At 38.5% G+C, this 14315-nt stretch overlaps 1 protein-coding gene across 5 annotated transcripts in view; it reads right to left on the reverse strand.

The window, feature by feature from the left end:
• Positions 1-549: 549 nt before the first annotated feature.
• The window catches only part of LOC122079340 (anaphase-promoting complex subunit 2), a 34660-nt gene continuing 20894 nt past the window's right edge, over positions 550-14315 (reverse strand). The window contains exons 6-19 of one of the 5 annotated variants that reach the window (XM_042645727.1): positions 11041-11285; positions 8473-8889; positions 8080-8281; positions 7810-7924; positions 7526-7608; positions 4383-4502; positions 3780-3868; positions 3623-3704; positions 2739-2930; positions 1541-1609; positions 1325-1460; positions 1142-1191; positions 1011-1060; positions 550-874 (exon numbers count right to left, since the gene is read on the reverse strand). In XM_042645727.1, the coding sequence (XP_042501661.1) occupies positions 1335-1460; positions 1541-1609; positions 2739-2930; positions 3623-3704; positions 3780-3868; positions 4383-4502; positions 7526-7608; positions 7810-7924; positions 8080-8281; positions 8473-8889; positions 11041-11285 (1740 nt within the window). In that variant the 3' untranslated portion in view covers positions 550-874; positions 1011-1060; positions 1142-1191; positions 1325-1334. Of the gene's footprint in view, positions 875-979; positions 1061-1141; positions 1192-1313; positions 1461-1540; positions 1610-2738; positions 2931-3622; positions 3705-3779; positions 4034-4382; positions 4503-7525; positions 7609-7809; positions 7925-8079; positions 8282-8472; positions 8890-11040; positions 11286-14315 lie in introns of those variants that run through there. The other 4 variants (XM_042645726.1, XM_042645725.1, XM_042645724.1 and 1 more) reach the window with 4 other exon arrangements.

The following is a 14315-nucleotide window of genomic DNA, read 5'->3' on the forward strand; positions in this document are numbered from 1 at the left end:
CCTTTGAAAGGCTTCTGGCCCGTTGATAGGATGTTATCACTTCTAGCACTGGTCGGTTAAAGTTTTTCTTGTAATCAGTTATTTTCGTTCATCGATCTTATGATCAGATCATATTTATTGTTTGGTTTGAACGAAAAAACTTACACTACACAACTGTAACGACCCTGGTAGAGTATTCTACTCAATCAAGTACAATAACTCAATCCCCGCTAGAAGGGTGAGTCCACGTATATCTTTCTCTCCTCTTCTAATTGTCTTACAAATTAAAGGAAATAAAGGGAAGGAAAATGAAATCAAATCAATACTAAAGTGAAATTTTTGTAATTATCAAATCAATCCAAAAAAATGGAAACTTTACTCCTGCCCCCTCCCCACCTCTTTTTCTTGTTTCCACCAAGCACATTCATGATTTGAAGGATCCTCCAACCCAAACAAGACTCGGTATTAAAGCTTGGTCTTCTCGGATGTGCAATTTTGTATCGTATAACACAGAAAAATGTTATGTGAAGCAAAATCAAAACCTTATAACTAATACCAAAGACTGTAAAATAGCTCAAAATTTCAGTAAATATAGCAACTAACTTAAATTTGTATACAAATTATTATATTCACTAAATATAGCAAAGGAGACATTTTACTTTACAACAATTTATTATCTACAATATTATAACTATTTCTGTTATGCTATTGGTTTTTTCCTTATAAAATATTACTCAACACCACCTGACATCAAACCAGATGGAGCCCTAAGGATTGAAGTAAAATGAATTATGATGGCATGCAGCAGCTAAGAATTAAGCCAACTTCCTACAAAATGCCCCTGCTTTCCACATCAATGATCACTGAATTCAAAAGCCATAGAAGCATAAGCAACCTGCACAACCAGGATCCAACAAGTAAAGCACCAGTCAGGGAAAAATAAAAGGAAGGTTGGGAGGGTGGAGGGAGAGATTGATCTTTGACGGATAACTATCCCTACCAGAATATAGGGATAAAGTCAGAGATAATACCTGATATCTCAGATCTCAAATCAAAGAGACTGAAGCACTTCTTCCAAAACCTGACAGAGAAGGTTCAATTAAGTTAAAAATAAAAGGGAAAAAAAAAATTCAAAACCAAGAACCAAATCTTATCAATGGACCTGAAATCCCAGCCTTCGAAATTTCTTTAGTCTCCACTGCTCAGTGTAATCTGGCCAAACCAAATCAGACAGGAAAGTACTTTGTAATCAACCTAATTATAGAAGACATTCTAAGCAATTTTACAATGCATTGAGAAACAAAATCAGGTCATTTACTGAATCCGTAGCTTACAGTATTGCAACCTTCTCTCTGTTACTGTTTCTTCAGAAAGTACATGCCATCTCGTAGTTCAAGCTTTTCCTCTGATACAAGACCGGATAAGAAGTTTTGCAGCTGTTGGAGTGACTTGTCATACGGAGGATCGGCAACACAGAACATCTGAACAACATTTTCCATTAATAAGAATTACTCAGTCACATCCATCCCAAAGGGGATCATAGAGATTGAGGTTCTGTTACCTTTAAAGTATTATGGATCCGATCCAATCCCATGCTGCCAAAATTAGTAAGCATCCCCATTATAAATTTCTGCATGCAGAACCAAATCAGTTAAAAACATTTGCATTGCAGCTTGAAACTTTGTCACTTGCCCAAGGTAGGTACTCCATTTTCCAACAAAAAGACCAAGTGATAGGGTTATTTGAGAAGAGCCTTTCTCTATAACCCAGCATTTAAGTATCTGACAACCAGGTTGCAGAAATAGAATAAGTGCTGACAATGTTAGCATAACATATATCATCCAAACAAATATATAGCTAAATATTAGGATTGATGCACGATGGCCAATGATCTCCCCAAATGGGCCCAACTTATCAACAGTTTCTACTTCCATACAATACAACTAGCAAAGCTGAGCAAAAGAGTGCCAGCACTGACTAGCAATAATTGATTTTCCTTTTAAGTGCTATCAAATGGAAGTTCCAACACAATAGAATTTCAGGGACATACGAGATGATTCCAATGATCTACCTAAGCACCCAAAACCATCAAGAGAGGGTAAAGTTCCCACCCCATTTTATGACAGATTTGTATTGAACCTGCCTAAAACTGGCGCTCCAAAAAAAGTGAAAGAGCAGTACCAAGAGATTGGAACGCTCCCACTCTCGCCCCCACCCCCCAAACTAGGGTATGAAAGAGAGCGAGACAAGGGGGAGGGAGGGGGAATGAAAGACATATTAGGAGAAGGGGAGACAAATTTGAAGAGAGGATATGACAGGATGGAAGGGACAGATTTGTGTGGTAGATAGGGGAGATGAATCAGATGATAGCATCCACAATAGCAAACCAGCAATTAGGTTTGGCCCTCGAGCACCAACTGAACGCAAAAAAGAAAACTTAAATAAGCCAAAGCCAAAACAATAACAAAAGATAGCTCTTGGATGTCCCAACGGCCAACACCTCTTGACTCTCAATGCCTACTAAGACTTCAACTCAGACTTCACTTAATATTCAAAATAGGATGGAGTCCAAGGGACTCGTAGAGCCACAGAATGTAGTGAAAGGCCTATAATCATGCTTATGCAGCAGAGAGAAACCAAGATTGTCCCTCTCCACATTAACATAGTGTATATAGAATGTCATCAAAGAGAAAGGCGACATGATTCTGCTGCAACATTATCTTTGTTTTCTTTAAAAGGACATGATGTTTGGCACAAACCTCATATACAGTCATCTCTTTCAGTAGTTGCTCCTCAACAGAGGCCACAGATCTCTCTCCCTCCTCATCGCCCAGTAGCACCTCCTCACAGGCCCCATTGTTAATGCCATTTTTATTTGAATCAACCACTCCATCCACAAGGGTAAATATGTGGTCATCAGACTCTGCAACCCCTGATTCTGCAAGGATTCCCTGCGAACCAAACCAAAAACCAGAAAGCAAAAATTACCAACTTGTGCAATAATCTAATGCCCGATATAACAACCTTATTTGAAATGTGAGAAAACTTTAAGCAATGCTTGAGCTGTTCAAACCATTGCTTTGAAAGGGGAAAAAAAAATCGAAAGAGAAGATGGAGAGGAAAGAAAGAAGTAGAATCTGTATCATCCAAACAATAAAGAGACAAATAAGAACAATTACCCAAAGGCGAAACGCATTGTGTGACGCTATAGCTTGAACCATAACTTCAAGCCACAATGCTAAAAATGAGAATATTATAGATTTCTCCCCCTAAAATAAAGCATTTTTCATGATCATTGTCAATATATATATATATATAGATTATCCCTTCAACTGAAGGGATTCTTCTTTGCCTTTTGGTCTATTTGGATCTCTTTTGCCAACTAGGGGACCTTCTGTTTTTGTTCTAGTGGAGCCCTTCACCCCTTATTTTCTGTTAATAATTTATTTTTCTTCAAAGAACAGAACACAAACAAAAGGGAAAAAACTGTTTGGATTTACAGTATTTCCAAGCTTAACAATCAGTTTGAGACAGGAGTCTCTAAATACAGAGCAGTGTACTAAGAAAAATGAAAGCAATTCCATTGACTGTGAAAAACGAATTTGCAAACAATTATTCCTTGTCAAAAACAACTATAACGTACTTTGCTTATCCAGAAGTTTATCCTCCGATTAAGTATGTCCACAGGTACCCCAATAACAGCTGCAAGGTTCTTAGAGCTCCAACTGAAAGTAGATAATACAAATAATGTTATAACATGAATACAAAATTAAAAACCAAAAATGTCTACTGCAATTTACGTTGTTTGTTCTTGAAATTGCATGATTATTGCTGCAAGAATTGGAGTCACTGTGAACTGAACTGCCCGATCATCGAATTGCAACTCCAGCTGAAACAGAAAAAATACTAAGGCTGTCAAATAAGAAGATGAAGAGGGAAGGATGGGGGTAGACACTTATTCCCATGTATTCAGATCCAGAAACTTCAGCAGACAAGGAGAAGACCCTATAGAACATGGCCATCACATGACATCTTTAACTAATTGCAACTCCAGCTGAAACAGAAAAAATACTAAGGCTGTCAAATAAGAGGATGAAGAGGGAATGAAGGGGTAGACACTTATTCCAATGTATTCAGATCCAGAAACTTCAGCAGAAAAGGAGAAGACCCTGTGGAACATGGCCATCACATGAAATCTTTAACTAAATTAATAATATAGTTTCAGTCAACTTAAGATAGGAAAGAACAAAATATACAGTAAGCCTAATCCTGGACTTCTATTTATTCAATGAGATTATCCTCAGAAGCCTTTCTTCTTCCCTGACACGTTTCCTAATAACAATTTTGTTAATAAATAACAATCGACATTGAATGATATCTTACAACATGTACAACCATCTAACCTTAATGGTACCGAGATTTTTCTTCCACAGCAGCTTGCGAGGTGTCTTGATTTCATTAAACCTTCTTGCATAATCAGATAGAAGTTGGTCCACAGGCCCAGGTATGTTAAGGGATTCTTCCTGCCATTTCTCTTCAAGGTCATTTATAATGAAAAATAGACTTCTTGGCCAATCAATAATTAAAATTTTTTTCAACAACAATATTGGAAGGAAGATCAGATGAAAATTCAATGACAAGCAAAACAGGCAGGTCAAGACACTACATTCAATTCTTTAGTTCAATAGACAGTCATAAACTGTGCAACGAGATTCCAAATACAGAAGAGTTATGAAGACATTTTCAAACAAATGGATGAACTTCCGAGGAAACAGCTTATAAATGCACTTTAAGAGAGTTAACTTCTGTAATTTACTGCATGGTGAAACCTACTGGGAACTCACTAGTAGTCTACATTTGAGCAGAAAGATGGAATAGGTAAGACATGCAAATATGGATGATAACATTTGTAGCTCAACCCTGCACTTACTTGAGAAACTTCATTGATATGAGCTTCAGCATGTTTGGAAGGAGCAAAACCAACCAGCGGATAACATTGCATCGTGGCTACTGAATCTACGGAAATCATTGTTTACCCTCAGGTTTTTATTGAGTATTTATGTAATTTTGTAAAGTATGATTCTGACATGTGTTTCACTACAGTTTGTAATCTTGTTTTTGCTTAATGAAAATTATTTGCTTGTCTAAAAATGTTTATTTTTTTCTGGACAAATATAAAAATGGACAGTGAATGGTTTCTTCTTCCCCAAATTCATGACAGTTAAATTACTTTAATTTGTTTCAAAATAAAACTTTTGAGTTTTCAAGTAGGAGATATAACTACTGTTGGGCAACTAGAAGATTTTGAGGTTGATTTGTCATTGTTGGCAACATATTCGGTCATACTGGTGTTGAGGAGTAGCTAGTAGTGATTTGGAAGCGCCGAAGTGGTCAAATGGTCATATATAGTGTGCCAAGGGCATTCTGCATGGTTACAAAGGCACCCGGATATGTGAAACACTTTTTTACAGTGTATTATGTGTTTACACAGCATTTGGCAAAGGCACGAAGCAGCAGGTGAAGGCCTTGTACATCAAAAGTTGCGATTTCATAGGATCATGCAGTGGGGTCCACTTTAAAGCTAGTTTTAGAAGGCTTAATGGCAGATCTCGGCGGTGATCTCTATCGTCAAAAATGAAGATCATTGAGTCGTAGTTCCAACGCAAGTTAAATCGCATCATTCTAAGTTCAGACGAAGAAGTCATGGTGATTCCCGTACGGCTGCACAGAAAAGAATCAAACTGAGAGAGGATTGAAGAAGGTTGGTCAACTTTGGGATGATATCTGTCCATTGTTTCCTGTAGAAACAATTAAATTCATATTCTTCAGGTCACAGAGGTCATTTTGCAATTTGTTTAGGTCAATTTGGACATAAGATGGAGTTATAAGCTAGATACCCTTTCAGGTAATCTGGTTGGTTGAGAGAAGAATGTTCCTTAGAATATTTTCTTCATTCGTTTGAAGCAAGAAACTTTCAGTAAATCACGTAAACGTCAGCGTGACATCATCAGGCGCATATATGGACTCGTTATACGAAACAAGAGAAGATTTTTTATTTACGGAGTTGCCCCTCCACTTGCCTATTCGAACGGTCTAACTTTGGAAGGCCATATCTTGGCCATCCAGATTCCGATTGATGAGCCGATTTTTGCTGTGCGCTCTAGAAAACTAGCACTACTTCCATGTATAAAGAAACCTCAAACTTTTTACCTACATAGAGCATTGTGCACGAAAAACTAAGGAGATTCAAGTTATGAAGTTGGTTTGAGCATTGGAGTGCGTGCATGCTGTGTCAAAGACTCTAAACAGCAAAGTGATCGCGGTATTACTCAGGGAGAGGTAATACACAATTCAAATCCCTATTTTTTATTCTAGGTTGTTGTTTCCTATTGAGAAACCTAGAGTTGATGTAATGGGTGGCATTTGAATATTTATATTTAAATTTTGTAAACCTAGCAAGTGGGTACTTGTCTAAGGATTGGGGTTGCTGCCCTCATTCGTGTTGCAGCACGAATCAAAGCAGGTATTGGTGTTCCCAAGTTGCGTATTGAGGAAATATGAAACCCTATACGGTTATTCCTCCGTGGATGTAGGCAATTTGGCCAAACCACATATATCTAGTGTTATTGTCTCACATTTATTTCAACATATATTTGAAGTGTATTGTGCATAATGGTGGAACACTGTCTGGTAGACCTAGCCACATTGTGGTGTGAGGTGGACATATCGTTGTTTGTGTGATTGGTAATTACATGTTTAACCCAACCAATCAAAAATATAAAAAGTGAAAGTTCACGTATTGGGTTGTTAGTTCAAGACGACAAGAAAATTGTTGGAACCATTGATTCACCCCCCCCCAGTGGCACCTGGGATTGACAAATATTATTATTTAAGTTCAAAAGCATGATTATGTCTAAACTATATTTGAAGTAGCTTTTTCCCACAGTTCAATTCTTTGGAATAGAATTTCTAGTTGGAATAGAACTTCTAGTCAATCTTTTGAGAAAGAATGTTGGTCTTCCTTTGTAAAATAAGTGACGAATGCAAGTGAGCTTCTCAAGATTGAGAGTTGCTGAATTCAATCATAGTGAATGTGCCACATTGATCTTGAGTTTGTCCCTTTTCTTTTTTCATTTTTTTTCTCCTGATATGCATCAGCAACATGAAAATTTATTAAGAGAAGAAAGTTTATTGATTTCCCAAGCACAACTTTGGCTCTGTTTGTTTCCATATATAATTTACAGTGAAAGGAAAGTTTTCCAGTTAAATAGTCCATGCATCATCTTCTGCAGCTCCTTAACACCAATATCAGCAATAGATGAGATTTTCCTTGATGAGGGAAAAATGGGTCATCCAAAATTCTCAGTGATAATGAAAAATGCCCATAAATCTGACATCATCTTTTCTTTTTATTTTTGGTAGATATATGCGCCATCATCTTAGATATGCTTAAAAGGCTCAACATTTGAAGATGTCTAGAGACCTAATATTTCAAAAGTGATGAATAATTATTGAAACTAATGATTCTAAATTATGTTGTCAATACCTGAATTGGTGGCCAAAAGTTTGATGATATGATTGTAGCATCAAGAAGATCAAGAGAAACCCCAGTTTCTACTTGCTCGACACCTGACAACATATAGATTGATTCGATGAGATTATACTGGCCAAGGAAGGAGATATATAGTAAACATGCCTTCTTCTATATCCAGAAGCTGATCTGAATTCTGAATAGAATCCCTAACAACTGGCTGAGAAGCTGAGCAATGGAAGACATGCACATACAAGAAAGAAGCTGTGGGGGGAGAAGAAAGAAATGATAGATATTACCTCTCTGTGATGGCTGTGTTATGGTTGCTTTTATATTGGTGTTTGTCCTTTTTGAGTCAATCACATCATTCAGCATAATTTCACATCTTTGCATGCTGCTCTCTCCAAAGTGTATCTGAAAAATGATAAGAGAACCACAAATGTCAAACTATATGAGTCCAAAAATCAGAAGTATCAAACTAAACATCAAAATAAATGCACGGTCAACTGAAGGTCATCCTGATAAAATCAATAGAGACCCTGCTAATATCAAATAGACAGTGAACATACCTTGAGTAGTTCCAAAATACGAATTTCCGACTCTATGTCGTAATCAGTTTTGTTAAGAAGCTTTTCAGCCAGCATAACACGATATTCATTAACTAGCTGGTCCTTTGAGCCAATTATGCCAACTATCATTCCAAGCATGTCAATCTTCCTTCTATTCCTACTACCCTTTAATGGATCTGCCTCCACTGGATCAGGTTCCCAGCTGAAGATAAGGAAATGACCATTGTAAGAAAATGTCCACCTTCAAAATACCGTAGTCCGCATTCTTTATTCATTCATGAGAAACAATGTGGGTGGGGGCGGAATTCATGCCATATGATCAATTGAGGAATAGCCTCATAACCAAAATCAAAGTAAATTATTTCAATAACAGCAACAGAGATTTAAACATACCGTTCAGAATTGATCCAGGCTTGCTTGTCATCAGTGTTGAAATCATCATCACAACCATCATTTTCTTGATTTTCTTCATCTCTATTCAACTCTTCAAGGAGGCTATCCCCAGTATTTCCACTCCCATTTGGATTTGCTCCAGTCCCATCTGTTAGCATAGTCACAATGCATTTGATGGTATCTTTTCTTCCCCGTAAATACTCTCTTATTGGTTCACCTACTGCTTCAAGGAAAACACCAGTTGGATCTATTGTCCGGAGTGCTTTGATAGTTGAAACATATTGGTGCAGTATGTCATTGGTCGAAGCACCAGCAGTAAGCAAGCGATATCTCAGTGCAGAAATAAAAGAATCAACAAGCTTTGAGTGTTGCCCAGTATACTCTAGGCACTGCTTCAAGTCTTCAATTGCAGGAGAGCTGCAAAAGCCATAGTAATAAATTAAATTTGTAGAGAGGGGTTGAAGGTAATTTGCACATCAAGTTTGTTAAATCCACTAATGTTTTCCATATAGAAGTTTACCTGCCTAAGATAGATTCAGATTTCAAAAAATATATCAATTAAACTATCATACAAATTCAAGCCGAACATCACTTGAACACAGAAAAGGGAAGAGAAAGAATTAGTTCAGACTCCAAGGCTTTTCTGACTTTTTTTTTTTTTTTTTTTTTTTTTTTTTGGGTGGGGGGAGGGGTGGGGGTGTGGGGTGGGAATAAGACATTCATAACTAAGGATGAGAAAAGAAAAGGGGGGGATATAAAGCCCCGAGGGGAAAGAAAAACAAACCCATCAAAAGATGCTAAAACCAAGCAAGGAGGGCCGGGGGGAGGGAGAAATCAAATAGAAGAGGGAAAACCCCAAGAAGAAACAATGAGATTGCTCCTAGGGGAGCTTACAACAGGGTGGGCAGGGATGAGGCAGAGCTTGGAGGAGACCCCAAAGTAGATGGCATTCCAAATCTTGTCAAAAGACCGAGAGTTGGAGGACCATCAACGGAGGTTGCGCTCCATCCAAATATGGTTAATAGCCGCTCCGAAAGCAAGTTTCCCAGCAATATCACAGATGGACTTCCCAGGAAAGGTCATGTCAATCCAAATCCATTTTCTAGAGAGGGGGAGGGGGGCTCTCCTGGATGGCCAGCAACAGGCTAGGACTCTTCTCCAGATGGAGGAGGAAAAGGAGCAGTCTAAAAAGAGATGGTTGATATCTTCGGAGCCATTCCAGCAGAGAAAGCAAGCAGGGGAGACAGGAATGTGGCGATGAATAAGGATTGGGTGCGCAGCCAATTGGAGAGTGCTCTCCAAATAGTGAAACTATGGCGAGGGATGTGGAATCTAAACAAGGTAATTTTGTGCCCAGGAGATGTGTTGCCATGGGTTCTCACAAGGTGTCAGGCCGAGGATAAGGGTTCCAGAATTCAGATGACTTTGTCCTCCCTACTAGAGGTGGGAAGGGAGGGGAGGGAGGACCAAATAGAAGCAAGGAGGTGGGGACGAAGGGAGGAGACCAAGCATCATTAGATATAATGGAGAAAACAAATGTGTCTTTGGCAAGACCAGTGGAGTAAACAAATCTATGCCCCACTTTTAAGAGAAGAACACCATTGGGATGCCAGTTGTCAAGCCAAAGGGAAGTGGAGAGACCATTACCGATCTTATAATGGATGTTCTCCATGGATAGAGGTCTAGCCTGAAGGATTTTACGCCAGACCCAAGAGGCACCCAGAGAGATTGGGGTTTGTCCACAAGGAGTCTTTGCGGAGAAGGGAGTAGACCAAGAGACCCAAATATTGTTCTGCTTGGAAGCAAGCTTCCAGACAAGCTTAAGAATGCCAGCAGAATTGGCATCCTTAATAATCCTTCTAAGACCAAGTCCTACATTGGCTTTTGGGAGGCAAGCAGAGGACCAAAGGATGGGATGGAGGAATCTGGTCGTATCCAAACCTTTCCAGAGGAAGGAGCAGAAGAGGGACTCAATAACCTTAATAGTGGCTTAGAGGGCGAAGATGCCAGACCACTAAATGTTAGAAGATTGGAGGATAGACCTAATTAGCTCCAACCAACCGCATTGAATCACAATGTTAGAAGATTTTCTGACTATTAATTAGTGACTTACGCATTGAACACAAGTTCTGTAAAACATCAAACAACGATGGGAAATTACTATTTTCAGAAGAAGTAATTTTGTTTTTCCACCTTAGAATCGGTTAACTACAAGAGACATCATATTTTAGTGTTTATCACCATTATACTAAGAACCAAAATATTATTGTTATTGCATGACTTAGAAACTCTAAAATGAGTTATCAAAGCATGTGTCAGAAATGTTAACAACCCAATGTCCTCGAACCAAATTTTCCAATTTATATTCTATTGCATATCGATACTATGCAATGATAAGCATCCATTTGACAAAAGAGAAACTATCAAACTCTTCACGGAAGTGTTTGCACTATTAATGTAACATATCAACTTATAAACAACAGTATCACTAAAAACAGATGTGCAAAGGCACCTAAGCAATCGAAAGTATGATTGACAGAAAAAAATAATCTACAGAAAGAAAGTTACCTGTCAGGATAATCCACAATAATCTCAAAAAGTTTAGCTATTCTTAGATCTTGCAATGTTTCATAAGCAAAATACTCAAGGCGCAACTGCCATCTGATGAGTCCTTCAGAGGGAGCATCAATACCAGAGAAGCATGAAGAGGGGTGTGAAGCAAGTGGTGATTTGAGACCCGATGAAGGGCTATCATAAGTAACTGAGTCACCAAGATAAGAAAGAAGAGCATACAAGAACTGGAGTGGAACAGCCTGCACAGAAGTATAACATGAATTAAAAGCAAACAGCACCATCATATGAATGAACTGATACACATTAGGGAAAGGAGAAAATCAGGCAAATGAACCAATCAATATGAAATACAAGCGTAAAAAACAAGTACATGTTGCAGCTTAAGAATAAGCTTCAATGCAGAGTTTATGCATTTATCATACTTCATAGACCTAAAAAAATACTAGGATGGACTTATAAAAAGTCATAATGTATCACAATTTATAGTAGCTAAATAAACAATCAATAGGAAGAAAACCTTGTAAGTCATCAGACTCAAGATAATATACAACAAATTAAAATAGTTAAGAAAGATAATCAACTTAAGTGCTCAATATTTTCAGTCCAAGGAGAATGGTGGACCATGGTTTAATTACTTATCTATTAACGCTATAAAAAGAATGAGTTTTCCTAGTTCTATGGTCATTCAGTTTTCGTTTTTCCTCTTTCACCCCTCCCAACTCATTAAAATGACACATGCTTATGTGGGCTCTAACTACTACATGTTTAAGATCCTCTTTTTTCTCTTATTTTACATTATTATAATATCAATGATGGTTGTCAAGGTGACAAGACACTTTTCAGTTCCCTAGGCATGCTGTCGCCTTTATGGATGCACGAAAGGCACCACCCACCTTGGTTGCCTAGGAGTCGCCTTGGATACCATGGCCTGCCTTGTGATTGCAGACCTTTTTTTTTTCTGTTGGGTTGATAGCTTTATTATTTTTTATTTTATATTAAAGTGATTCTTTTCTGAATTTTTATTGACTTGTGTTATATTAAAGTGATTTTTTTAATTCTTTATTAGATGTTATTACGCTCTTAGTTTATTACTTTTTTATATCATATACCTTGTTTATTATATGTTGGTTTTCTCACATTAGGTCATGACTAGTATAATTATATCAAATTGCATTGATACATATATATTAAAGAAAAATTATCTTGTACCACCCCTCTTTTGAAACCTTATATGAGATACCACCCTAAATTCCCAAAAATGCCAAACGTACCCCTAAAGTCTAACACCATTAGTTTAGAAATGAAAATTACTCTTTTGACCCTAAAACCAAATATGAATAAAAAAGCCACTTCTCATCCTCTTGACCTCTTTTACTCTGTTTGAACCCTAAAACGAGAATGCAGCAGCCATTGAGGGGCAACTTTGAAGGGCATGTTGAAGGAGGATGAGCCATTGAGGGTGAGCTTTGTAGGAAGAACACCACCATTGAGGGTGAGAACCGGAGGAGGAGCAGCCATTTAAATTATGGGTGGCATACAGACTCTACAAAGTTTCACAATGAGAATTTCACGGTAGTACCAGACAGTATTACAAGGCAACCAAAGAAGAAATCAAGAAAAAAATTCAATCTATAAGAAAGATGGCTTAAACCCCATCTATAAAACTACGAACCTACCCACTCAATACAATCAGCATTCAAATTTCAAAATCAAGACAAGTCTGAAAACTAAAGAAATAGTAAATCAACATTATAAGGACGATATAATCGATATTATTCAAAGATGAATTAAGACTGCCGACACTCGCATGTATTATTGAGAGCATAGATTTTCCAGTTTAGGACCACAAAAGTTCATCCAGTACTTCAAATAAAACCATATCACAGATTCACAGTAGCCCCAAACAGCAGAAAAAGAGAAGGGTTTTAGACAAGAAGAAAAAATGAAACCCCAGCCTCAACCTCAACCTCAACCTCAACAAAAGCTCATTTCAAAGGTTAGCAGTTGGCGACGGCAGGATAGCATAATCGATAACGATGACACTCTCCAGCAAGTCTCTAGCCTTCTCCTTCTGTGCTTTCACCATCTCCTCAATCAATCCAAAGCGTCTAATTCGTTCAGTCCAGGAACGACCATCGGTGATGCAATCGAAAACCCTTTGGCCCTCACTGGAGAGAAATTCTCCCCAAAGCTAATCTGATCAATCGAAGGGAAACTGTCCTTTATACTCCTAATACCTGTTCTTTCTCGTCATCCCCCGAACCCTCCTTCAACTCCAAGAAGGTCAGCCGCATCAATGACACGAACCAAAAAGAGAAAGAGACAGGGGCAGAAGAGCAGAACTCAGGCATGGCTGCTCCTGCTATGGATAGTGCGTTCTGTGTTCCACTGAGTCCAACAAGAAGGCCGATCAGATCAAAGTAGTGGGTTTATCACATAATAGGGTAAAATAACAAGTTTACCCTTATTTAAAAAATAACAACAGGCATGAGATCTCCCCTTCCTCTTCTCCCTTGGCCTGGAGGTCCTTTCTAGGGCTCTCCAATCCTCCATTGATCTTCATATCATCTCGCCCATTCCCAAATGCAAAGCCATCTCCCTTACCCATCTTGCTTTTGCGGATGATCTTATGATTTTTTCAAAAGCTGATTCCCCTTCCATCTCTCCACCTTTTTGAAAGTCTCTCGGGTCTCAACATTAATCTTCAAAAGTCACATCTTTTCACCTATGGGATCTCCGAGACTTTGAGAGCCCATCTTCTTGATATCACGAGATCCTCCCTTGGCTCTCTCCCTGTCAAATACCTGAGCCTTCCCCTCATTCCCGCCAGGCTTTCGGCTCACCACTGCACCCCAATTCTTGATCTCTTGCGTAAGAGACTCCAACTATGGAAAAGCAAACTGCTATCCTATGCGGGTCACCTTGAGCTCTCCAGATCTGTGCTCTAATCAATGTATCTTTACTGGTCGGGCATCTTTATCCTCCCTCCCCCTACCATCAAAGATATTGAAACCCTCATCAGCTCCTTCCTCTAGAAAGGAACTGATTCCACATAGTTCCTCTGCACCTCCAATTGGAGCTCAGTCTATCTCCCAAAAACCGAAGGAGGGCTTGGTCTTAGGCATATCAAAGACATGAACTCGGTGGGTATCCTTAAGCTGATTTGGAGAATAACCACAAAAAAGAATAGCATTTGGGTCTCTTGGGTCAACTCCTATCTCCTGAAATCGAACTCCATTTGGTCCACAATTCCAGGCTCCGACTCCTCT

Source organism: Macadamia integrifolia, chromosome 5, assembly GCF_013358625.1.
Source record: "Macadamia integrifolia cultivar HAES 741 chromosome 5, SCU_Mint_v3, whole genome shotgun sequence".
Lineage (NCBI taxonomy): Eukaryota > Viridiplantae > Streptophyta > Magnoliopsida > Proteales > Proteaceae > Macadamia > Macadamia integrifolia.